The 12,223-nt window shown below is 40.2% G+C and overlaps 1 protein-coding gene across 1 annotated transcript; it reads right to left on the bottom strand.

The window, feature by feature from the left end:
* Positions 1 to 7,529: 7,529 nt before the first annotated feature.
* Positions 7,530 to 8,383, bottom strand: LOC109983795 (B-type lectin plumieribetin). Its single transcript, XM_020633677.3, has 3 exons — positions 8,316 to 8,383; positions 7,997 to 8,090; positions 7,530 to 7,884 (listed from the first exon to the last, which is right to left on the bottom strand). Exons 2-3 carry the CDS (start codon positions 8,084 to 8,086, stop codon positions 7,621 to 7,623), a joined length of 354 nt encoding a protein of 117 aa, XP_020489333.2. The 5' UTR covers positions 8,087 to 8,090; positions 8,316 to 8,383; the 3' UTR covers positions 7,530 to 7,620.
* Between the last annotated feature and the right edge of the window lie 3,840 nt (positions 8,384 to 12,223).

The raw sequence follows: 12,223 nt of genomic DNA, 5'->3' as shown, positions 1-12,223 counted from the left end.
TACTTATTTTCTCTATAAAGAAAGAGCAGCTCATTGGGTTTTTTCTGTGGCTCAGAAACACTCACCATGTCATGTGTGTATGATACCCACAATTGTGTATTTTATGTTTTTTTTGTATAAAAGGTTCCAACTAATTTGTATTTTTGTGGTGATTTTATTTCTTGATTTGTAGTTGCTTGTTCACGCCACCAGAGGGAGTATCCCCTTAAGGTGAGTGGTGGTGAGGGAGGCTGCACCAGCTTTCTCTCCTCATTCAGAGAAACGCCCACTGGCAGAACCATGAGCCAAACCGAAGAATGTCTCATGTATGAGATGTGTCATGTCTCGATCGGCACACACTTACTGGAAAGGAATAATTTTGATTAGCCTACTCATCCGTTTCGATTTTATTAAGGAGATGACTTATTCATATTAAGACACGTGTCATGATTTGGTCTTATGTAGTTTTGTATTTACGTGTTTAGGTTTCCATGTTTTAATTTCTCCTGTCCTTCCTAGTGTTGCATGTTTCCCTTGTGTGTTTTTGTCCTAATGTTTCATAGTTTAGTCTTAAGTGTTTCCTGTTGTAGCCTACCTGCTTGTCAAGAGTTTTAAAACCTGCCTCAGTCTGTAGGTAGGTTGACTGAAAGTTAGCATTTCCAGCATGAAGACCGCCGTCGATGGGACTCCAAAGTTCCCCTGCATGAACAGATGGGTGACGTCACTGAGGCTTCGTAATATTTACAGTCTAGTGTGTGGCACAACGTTTTTACAATCGCCACCCCATAGGCTTGTAGCTCATTTTATTACACATATAGCCAGGAGCTGAGACAGTATTGTTCTTCATGTAATATTCAATATCATAAAATGGATTGAAATTTAACTTGACATTAAAGGCTTTATGTGATTTTTTGATCCAGCAGATGTCGCCCTCGAGCACCAGCATGAAACCAAAACAACTTGCGGTGCATTGTTGTGTTAGCATGCTAATGCTAGCGATCTTTATTATGCTGGTATCTTCACACTGCATGTAAATTTACCTGAAATGAGCGTGATCTAGAAACACAGTTAAGCAGTGAGTACAGTATGTTATTCTTCTTTTCTCTAGTCCCTCAATTAAACAACTTTTATACGCGAAGGGGAGGAGTCAGCCGGCCGTCCAGGCGATGTAAACAAAGTGAAGATAGGACTCTGAAAACTCTGAAAGCATCACAGACAGTGGGACTCGGGTGTTACACCCATTGTAGACAGTCATGACTCACAGAGTTATTTTCAGAGGATATACTTGATTTATATTATATTTAAGTGTGAAAAATCGCATTTAAAGCCTTTAAAGGCAGGGTTGGTAATTTTCGAAAACCTAGCACGATTCTGAAAGTAGCATTCCCTCAGTGCTCCGTCTGCACCCACCCCCTCCCCTCTGTGCTCCCTCAAAAGCCACGGCCCCTCACTTACATGTAAAAGCGTCGTTGCTCCAGAAGCAGCTCATCACTTTTATTGTGTAGAAACTACGTCGTCTCATGTCTCAGAAAATGATCAACCCCGCCTTCAAGTACAGACAAAAAACATTACCTCTTTAGATTTTTTCAGATACACGCAGATCTATACATGAATTCAAAGTTGTTGTTGTTTCTTTAGCTGAAAATAAGTCTAAAAAAATGTGATCCACATATTTAGTATTATCCAACATTTTTTCGAAACCTCTTCGGGGGCCCCCTTTCACAGTTTTGTAGTTAAATGGAAACAGAAAGAGATTTCCCATCAGGGGAGTGGTGCCCTCAGACTTCTCAAAAAACTGTTTGATGGAGAAAAAAATGTAGATGGCAGAGAGGAAAAAGCAAATTTAGTTCATTTTAAAGCTGGAAAGTTCTTCTCCTTTTATGATAGGAGCTTTTCATAAAGTTAGCTCGAACAGAAAGACTGGAATTATCTGTGCAGTTATTGTGTTGACCAATCAATCACTAAAATCTGTCCTAATGCTCCAGAACTCTTGTGTTTAACGGTTTTCAATCACTTCTGCAGTGAAACTAGCAGGAATACCAACCATTTCCTATCAGTGACCCACTTTCCTGTATGTGCAACAAGAGAGCTGATGAAGCAGAACTGAAAGAGTTCATTCACCCACTGTTCACTGCTGACCTTCATCTTTGTCCTGGGGCCAAACGCTTTTCACAGCTTGTTGGGCTCATTTCAAGGAGGACCGATTACTCATCCAAGTAGAAACATTTAAGGATATGAGTGTTAACCCCCCCCCCCCCCCCCCCCCCCGCTGAGAATTAGTTTTGCAGAAACAAGTTTAAATCTGCACCCCCCCTCTGGGGTTGTTACGGGAATCTGGGAAGGGGAAGTAAACACGTAGAGCAGCAGGCCTGTTGATGGTCACTTGCTGCTCATACAGCCTTAATAGGACTTGTTTTTCCTGTGAGTATTGATCCTGCCAGGAGAGGAGGGTTCACTCTCTGTACAGAGCAGCTCTTCCTCACACACTTACGATAAACATGTCTGCTGGGTTGCTGTTGCTGGTTTGTGCCGGAGCTGTGCTGTACTCTGCCGAGGCACAGGATCCTTATACTGAGCTGCCTGATTACTACAAGAAGGGAGTGAATCTCACCTTAGAGCAGCTCAACTCTCATGTCGGGGTGCACCACCATTTTCGCTTCCTGAGAAGTTTGGAGAAGTCAGACATCGAGGTAAACTTGGCATCTAAGTTTTTAATCTCATTATTGCTTTTGTTGCTTTTATCAAGCCTATAGGCCTGAAGCATTAAGATGGGACTCTGACATATTCTATCAGAGAGCCTAAGTATGCTTTATTCTTTATATTAGCATGCCTCATGAGAAACACTGATGGCGGTTACAGTGGATTTCAGGGAAAACTAGACATCAATTCATAAAACGAATCAGCCAAATATTCAATGTGAATCTAAATATTTAAGAAAAAGACTGAAGTTCTGTGTCAGATTCCTCTAATCTGCTTCTGGTGTTTGTCAAACTGCCTCTGCCTTCAGGGAATTATGGCGCATACTTTCACATCTGCTGCAGGTCAAATGCACTTTGAATCAACATGTTTTCAGCAGGGTTTGGTTTCATTAGAAGTAAACTCCTGTAAGGTGTGTCTTTGCTGGAATGTTTTTTGAAAGAAAAAGAAAATCTGACCTCCTTCGACTCTCTGAGCCGTCTTTTAAATAGTGATTGGTTTCAGAGGGCTGAGACAAATGATTTTGCTTTGAACACATCTGTCAGATCAGAAAACTTTAACTGCACATTCTGAAGGTTATCGACAGATCGCTGACTTCCTGTCATTTTGAGATTTGGTTTGTTTTCGTCTTTTAATTAGTGCAACCAAGAGGTCATCTCCTAAATGTTTCCTGAGCACTGTGTGGGTCCACAATAAGTAACCTGGAAACATCTCTAAAAAACTTTTCTGATGATTTTACACTGATATGATCCAAGCGGCAATCTCCTCTGTTGAAAAATGAAGCCAATGAGGAAGTGCACAATCCTGCAGTTCATTGAGTGTCCACTAGAGGCTGGCTCCAGGAGCACAGGAAGTCACATACACACCCATTCAAAAAAGCCTGTTTTTACATCAGAAATCAAAATGTTTACAGCCTGGTACAAAAAAAAAAAAATAGGTCTGATTAGCTCATGATGACTCCATAGACCTCTGCAGTAACCAATGGGTGACATCACTCAGGCTTTATCCACTTTAATTTACAGTGTGGACCCTTTACAGATTAGTATTTTTCCTGTTGCAGCTTTAATTGATTGATGCTCAAACACTGTTCTTTTGCTTTAACATCTGAAAATTGATTTACACAGACTCAAAAGAATCATCACACGTCCTCAGTATGTTGTTTATTCTGATAACAACAGAAGCATATTAGGTCCTTCACAGCAAATCAATAGTGAAGCTACGATTTGAGCTACGTGGTGAGTCTAAATGACTCCATAACAAATTAATATGATCAGAAAAGTGACACGGTGACACTGTAAAACACACCACATGGTTAAATTGGCTGCACCGCTCAAGTCTGCAGGGGTCCCAGCAGAGGGCGCTCTGTTACACATAAAGTACCAGTCCTGTTGGAACATCGAAGAATATATTATAAACAGTATTTACACAATTAAAGTAGTAAAATAAGGGCAAATGATGGCAAGTGGAATCATAAACACTTCTACATTTGCAACTCGTATTTAAATGATTTCTTACTCTCTTGCAGTCTGGATTCGGTACGAGATACGTCTTCCACAATTTCTACTTGAAACCTACCTGGTGTCCCAAAGGAACACCCACCTCCAGTCCTCAGAGATGCCCCTCCAGGAACGACAGAGTGAGTGGATTAAAAAAAAAAATAGAAAAAGAAGCATTCTTGTCAAATATATGTAAAGTGTTCAGAACATTAACATCATCCTTGTGTTTTTAACGACCACCCAGCCACTGATGGACTGTGCAGTTTGCTACAAAACAGCAGAAGACCAGATCCAAACGAACCCAAAACCATATCTTGACTGCATCCAGAAACCGAGACTCACAGAGGTATACTTTTCTTCTTGTCTTAACTGTGATTGATTTGGATTTAAGCCCACAAAGCTCTTCGTTGTGTGTGTTCTTAGGGTTAATTTGACAACCTAGCAGGCTGTGTTGTCTACTCTTAACGTGTTTACTCTCTTGTTTCAGGCGATGAGGACGGCAAGGATCGCGCACTGCAAAAAAATGAATTACAACAGTGGAGCTCCTACACTGTTGGCTTCTAAACTCCCGTCCTAATAAAACTATAAAACAGCTAAAATGAACACGCTAACATACTAGCAAAATCATTCATAGTCAAACTTTTGCATGCTTACTTCCTTACTGTGAGAGACTCTGACATGCCACTTGTCATGCTCACATCCAAGGTTTTCTAGTGCAAGTTCTCTCGTACAGTAAAGTCACAGTATTTCTGTGTAATAAAAAAAAAAAGAAAATGCTGTGATATAACTTGAATTAATGTGATCAGTTGTGTGTGGTCTTGTTTGATTTTTTATTTGCTCCAAATCTCCTCCAGCATATCTGCCCCCTGCAAACAAACACACCCACTCTCATTCAGAGTTGAAAGTCCATGCAAACAGAAACAATAAAGTCGATGAAAAAATACCCCTCTGTTTAACACCAAGACGTGAGCTATCTTGCTTAAGTTCACAGTTATTTTTATAACAAAATAGAGAGTGAAAGCTCCTGAGAGTTGGGATGGAATTTCTGCATGTCTGAAGATGCACAGACATTTAGCTCATTCTCTGCCCTGCTGCACAGCTGATACTGTTAGCCGTGACTATGCCAACCAAGGTCACTTTGTGTCGCTGGATTGTTTAGTGTCTGCTCTCTATTATCTTAAAAGTCACGTTCAAGTTTTGGGGGAGACGCTGTATCACGTATGTATGTGTGCTGTAAATGCCTCATATAAACATCTTCATCTTCAACTATCTGAGTCTCCTGAATCGTTCTTGTGTGAAGTCAAGTTTCTACAGAACAGTGAGGAGGTTATCACTGGTTATAAAAACAGACTGAGGTTATTAATGACGTTCTGTATGACCCACTGAAGCAAACAATGCAAATAACTGACCAGATTCATGGTTTCTTTATTATTGTTTGTTATGCCTGAAACTGCAAGGTAAGTGTCAGACAGAGGGTTTACTGAAACAGTCAAATGCTTCAATGTCAAAGAAATGATAAGGTTTTGTCCTTAGAGGTGAAATTGTTAAATCGTGGGAAGGGATCATTAAGTAAAGAAAACAAAATGAACAGATTAGTTTGTCAAATGTAATGAGGAGGCGGTGTCACAGCACGACTGGATAGATGTGAACAGCTGATGTCAGCATGAAACTACGACTGAGTATGCATGAGTTGTTTGTGAAATAAACAACAGCCACATGACCAACTGGTCTGACATCCTGAATGAACTCTGCTGAAGCTTCGTATGGCAGCTTGATGCAGGAAATGAGAGCCTGGAAGTTACTTCCTCTCTAAAGCCAGCTGTGTCCACATGTGGCTCCTCCTCATCAATATGTTAGCATCTGAACACACAGCAACACAACTCGGATTTCCTTTTATAAAAAATGTCTTATTTGAGATGGCATCAACTAAAGTTTTTACTCAAGCTTTGACAAGAATCATTTGACACAACCTTGGTGGCCTACTTGAAAAAGATTGAGCCCCCTTTAAGCCCCTTTCTTCTTCCAGAATCTTTTTAAAGATTTGATTTTGGGCTTTTTGCCTTTCTTTGATAGGACAGTGGATGAAGTGGGAAATCAGGGAGAGGCAGAGCGGGGAACAACCCACAGGAAAGGATCGGCCCGGGTTGGTAATTGAATCCGGGCCGCCCACTTGGAGGGCTTTAGCCTCTGTACATTGGGCACAACCTTACCACTAGGCCATCATATTTTTTGCAATATATTCATAGGAGACATTCATACAGAGCACATCTTTGTGCACTTCTGTAACTTACAGTACACCAACTCAAACTTGTTTACAAACTGAATCATTTAAGTACAACATTAAAGGTAGTAATTAAAAGTGTGAATATTTTGATAAATTGTACAGAAACCTTCAATCAGATGAGTTGGTTTCTTGGTTTCTAGACATTATGACGTTAGTCAGCTGCTAAATGTGTGCTTCATAGGGAATCGGATACATTATGGTACATTGTGTAATAGCTCTTTTTTATGGATTAAAAAAATCCTGTTACATAAGAGTTGAAAACATACAGGTCGTTACAGTATAATTAGATTTAATAGCATCCTGACATTTAAGGTTTGCCAAAATGTGGCTTTCAAACTTATCACAGACAGAAATCATGACCAGTGCAAACATGTCTATCACTCCTCCTGAGAAACTACTCCACTGATTTGCACTCATGGATAAAGCTGATGAATGCGCTCACTTCTGCATTCAACACTCCTTATTGTGTTAAATTACTAAATTATCTTAAAATGTTCACGTGTCCATCCTTCAGATGAACTCACTCATCATCATGTCTTCTTTCACAGATCATACTTGTGTCATAAGAGACCAAACCATGACGTCCAAGACCCTCTAACAGGAACATTCAGTTCTCAATTTAAAAAAAAGAGAGAGAGACACTCAACTGTCTGTCCTATCTCTTCTCTCCACACCCAGCTTACAGAAGGCGTTTAAAAAGCAATGAGAGGAAGTTGTCTCCTTCACTTTGTTTCCTCTGTTTCATTCTGACTGACTCTTTAGTACTCCATATTTTGACTGATAGAGGGATCGATTTTCACATTATTCTGGATACAGCTGTTTAATGCTTGAAGTGTCGTTGCAGTTTACGGTTAACAATTTGCTTTCTATATGAAGTATATACTAGTTGCATAATGCTTATTGTGTGTATAAATTTAAGTATAAAGAACAAAAGTACCATTCAGTCTAATAAAAATGGCAATGCACAAGATAAAATGAAAATATGATACAACAAAATATGTGTTTAAAATTCATTGTGAGTGTTTTTAAGGCCTGATAAAAGCACACACAAAGATAAGGAATTCACACGTGTATGGATGCAATAAAAAAGCTTTTATTTGACTCAAGATTACAAAATCACCATGTTTACCATCTCCAGTTAACATCTCTTACATTTTTAATTCATCACTTCATGCCTTTGGATTTAGCGGAGCTCCAAACTTCTTCACATTCCTTGTTCACCAGCAGTTTCCCATCATTGGTCAGGTGAAGACGGCACATGTTGCATTTGTCGGAGGAGGAGGTGTTTGTGTGCCACTTTGGTTCGTCACACTTGTTGTACATGACCAGGTTACTGTCGGCCTGCATGCACACGCGGAGAGCGTCTGATCCTGCGGTGTCTGAAGACCACACAGGCTTCCAGCCGTAGACGACAAAGTTACCATCATCCTGCACACAGAAAAAAACCCCATTAAGCTGCAAACAGGGTGCACAAACGCTCACTCTTTAAGAGTAAATATTCACACGTATATGCATCATAATAACGGTATTTATTACTCACCTGGAAGATAGCCTTGTACTCTCCATTGTTGGAAATCAGGTAGTCTCCCTTGCGGAGCTCATCATTTTTAGACAAGAAGTTCCTGCTCATGATTCTGCAGCAAAAAAGAAAATCAGAGCTGTATTCCACTGAAACACTGAAAATGTGTTAAAGACATATTTTTGTACTTATGTTTGCAATTCCCAATAAGCCTTATGCTTTATTCTTAATTTTAACAGCAACATTAACAGTGCACTGCAAAGACATCTTCATGCATTAAAGAGATCTTGCAGAGAAATACTTGATTCCATGCATTAGTATAAAAGTATTCAGTACTTACAGGCTTGAGTGTTCAACCTCAGGAAGACTGCAGTCGAAGAGAAGGAGAGGAGTGCAACAAGTGAATTCTTCTCCTTTTTTTTATACGTTTATAAACTGGAGGGTGGAGAGAAAAGGGGTGGGGGAGAGAGGGGAGTGACTCCCTTTTTTTTATATAGTGAGGACTGAATGTTCCAGTTCGTGAGTCTTGAATCCTCCTGAAGTATCAAACCATGTCGTCATGGATTTGAGTTTTTTTTTTTACGACACAAGCGTGATCTGTGAAAGATGACATTGTGTGAAAGACGGGGCACATATGAGGAACATTCACACCATAGGAGGCTTATATGCACAAGAATGTGTTGCATCCCTTGATGCTGATGAGTGGAGTCATTACATCCCCCAAGACAAGTGATGGACACGTTTGCACTGGTCATGAAATCAGTCTTTAATCTTTAGTCTAGAAACCTCACTCAGACTTTGGCAAACCCCTTTATCCCAGTCAGCTATTGAATTTGTTTACTGAGACCTGTTTTATCCAATCGCCCATTTGCATTCAAGGGAGAGCTGTGATTATGTAACAGGACCTTTTGTTTTATCGTAAGGCCCTGCACAGTTTTACCATATGGAATCTAAGTTCCTATGAAGGATGCACGCAGCAGCTGTCTGTGCATGCACACTTAATCCCTCAGGAGAAGTGATGGATATGAGCTGACAGTGAAATGTGTTATTGATTCAGGCAATGTGATGGAGGATTAGGCTTAAGTGAAAGCCTCGCACACACTTTACATGAGTTGAAATCTGATTGGGCTATACAGTTTGATTAGCCAGATCTTCAATTTGTATCCAATCAGTGAAGAGCTTTTTAGGGGGAGCTGTGATTATGTAACAGGAAACTTTTTTTTTTCCATGACAAAAAGAGGGGCTCATTGTCTCACTTCACTTCCCTCTGCATGTTGTGGACGGTACAAAATGTTCCCATGTCACAAATACAAGTTTGTACGGAGGATGCCGATGCACACAGCAGCAGCACATGCCAAGTTTCCTATAGGCCTATTTGCATTAACCACAATCCATGAAGAATACATAAAGCACAACCAAACTTAATTGTTGTGTACTCATGTACTGTAAGTAAAAGTTATAGGTGCAATCTAACTGTGTAGGTACAAATTATTATCGGTTAGATGAACTTCAACTATCAACAGAGAAGGTGCTTTTTGCAGAATTTCCAGTTTGAGAACAATTTATGATATATTATTGCATTATCAGGTTGCATTAATTTAAAAAAAAAAAAGTAAATGTAAAGTGCAAATGCAAATAGCGAGCTTTTTTCAATAAGCTACATAAATGTGTAGCGTCTGAAAGTGTCAGAAGCATCAATGAAGATTCATGTTCTCAACCTTAAAGGTGCACTGTGTAGATTTGGGAGTGAAATTTGAAAGTTGGAGAAGTGAAACAAGTCCGTACTATATTTTCTGAACTAAATACACAAACTTTATTCAAAGGAAAAAATGGGTCGATGGAACACAGTTCTTCTCCAACTTTCACATTTCTCTACCAAAACTCCATAGTGCACCTATAACTAGGATATTTACATTTCCATACAGAAACATGACAAAAGCTGTTTAGAACAACTTGAATGCAGTGTTGTAATACTTCAAACTGGACCTGTCTCGTGACCACCTTTTGACGGTCTCAGAATCTAAATCATTTTTCCTCTTCTCGGTCTCGGATTGGGCGGACTCCGGATTTTAAATGATGAGATGCACATAAAGATGAGAGCAGCAGATTACAAGTTCACCCTACTTCTGTTTTAACGTTTAGCTTTGTTATAATATCCTTCCTGTTCTTGTATATCCAACAGTGATTCCAGTGTTTACGCTAAGCTGGAGAAAGGATGCTCGGCCTTTAACCTCAGGCTTATTCTTTGTTGAATGTTTTGTAGTTTTTTCTAAGTTTTAACTACACCTTTACTGATAGGAGTTTAATTGATTCCACTTGTTGATGATATGGACGCTATCTTGTAATACCCTTTGTTTACCAGCAGATGGCGCCATTTCTATTTGTAAACCCAGACAGTATGTGAAGTTGTTAATCTGCCTAAAGAGCTCATTTCGTCGATGTATATTTGTTGAACTCGAATCTTTCTGCCACATACCTTACTCTAATAATTCTAAGGAATATATTCATGTTAGAAATTAGTGTTTATTTTCTAATTAACCTCTGTGCTGGTTGTGAACATTTTTATGCATGTCAGTGCACATACCTGTCTCTTTTGTACCTTAATTTGTTTACCTTTTTGTTACAGACTAGATATGTATACCACAGTACTGGATGTTGGTAAATAAACACTGCTGGACCACAAGGCACTTTCAGAGAATACTACGTCTCCTCCTTATCTATTCTGCATCCTGACCAATTCACCATCCTGTTTCAAGTCAAAACCTTTAAAGAACTAGCTGCAGCTTACTGCCACACAGAGTTGTGTTGCTGTGTGTTCAGATGCTAACATTAAGACAAAGAGGAGCCACATGTGGACACAGCTGGCTTTATAGTGGAAGTGTCTCCCAGGCTCTCATTTCTCGTCTCCAGCTGCCAAATGGAGTTGCAGTCAGAGTTCAGTCAGGATGTCCGATCAGTAGGTCAGGTGCCAGTTGTATATTTCACAAACACATAAAGTATCAGTTCCACAATGTAAAACACTTAAATTCCCCCTTTTACTAAAAGTACAGAAGTAGTATTAGGTACATGAGCGGTTCGGTAGAGTCAGTCGTCTCCCAACCAGAAGGTCGGGGGTTCAATCCCCATCTCCTGCAGCCTCATGTCTGACGTGTTCTTGGGCAAGACACTTAACCCCAAGTTGCTCCCACTGCTTCGTCGTATGAATGTGTGTGAATGAAATCAGTTCGCTCCCCATGGTGGCAGTTTTGAAAATAATTTTTTTGCTGTTTTGTGATGTATCATATATCAGGTTGTATCTTTATTATTTTGTATTACATTTTTGAGTTTTAATCAAAATTTGAGAACATTTTACCTTTAATTGTCTCAAAAACTAAACAGTAGAATCTGCTGAAAAAATCACAGGACCACAGCCAGGGACAGAAGCAAAGTCACAATGCCATTTGATTCAGCAAACCTAAACCTTTGTTCTTAAAAAAAAAAAAAACATGAAGTGAAGGTTTTAGTTGTGGTTACGTGCGGTAGTGTTGTGTGTGTGTGTTTTTTTTTAATATTCTCTCCGTCCCGTTTGCTCCCCAGGTGTTGCTCCTCTCCCTTAGGGTGTGTATGGTTGGGGGTCATCTGTTGCTGCTGTCCAGTTCTTGAATCACTTCACCGTGTGTGACTGAGGGAGCAGGTGCTGTCCGGTGCTGAACTCACCGCGCCGTGTGGAAGTCTTGTGACAGGACTGGTGTCGCACGTTTGTCCAGATGCTGAAGTGAATCAAGGGGGTTTGCATGTGGCGTTGACGAAAGGGAAAGTTGGCGAATTGGCAGATCTTGCAGAATCTTCCTTCTCGTTTGTAGACAGGTGAGAGCCTCTCCCTTGACTGATCTGCTTAGTCAAGGAGAGTTTTACATGGTCTGCTGCGTGCCAGTTGGCATTTGAGCAAACGAAAAACCTGCTGTTGAATGCACTTGTTCTGGTAGCACCTCGGTTTGATAGGCTGTTCAGGCTTGCTGTGGACGCGAGTGACACCGGAGTGGGCGTTGTTCTCATGCAAGAAGGTGCTGATGAGCTCGAGCATCCAGTTTCCTATTTCTCAAAAAAGTCAGATCGCCACCAGAAATGGTATTGCACGGTGGAAAAAGAGACATTCGCTCTCGTTTTGGCTTTGGAACATTTTGAGGTGCATGTCGGTTCATCCATTGTTCCTGTAATTGAGTATACCGATCACAATCCGCTGGTATTCCTGCATAGAATGCGAAACAA

The sequence above is a fragment of the Labrus bergylta genome, chromosome 20, assembly GCF_963930695.1.
Source record: "Labrus bergylta chromosome 20, fLabBer1.1, whole genome shotgun sequence".
Classification (NCBI taxonomy): Eukaryota; Metazoa; Chordata; class Actinopteri; order Labriformes; family Labridae; genus Labrus; species Labrus bergylta.
This window is presented reverse-complemented; position numbering and strand designations above follow the sequence as displayed.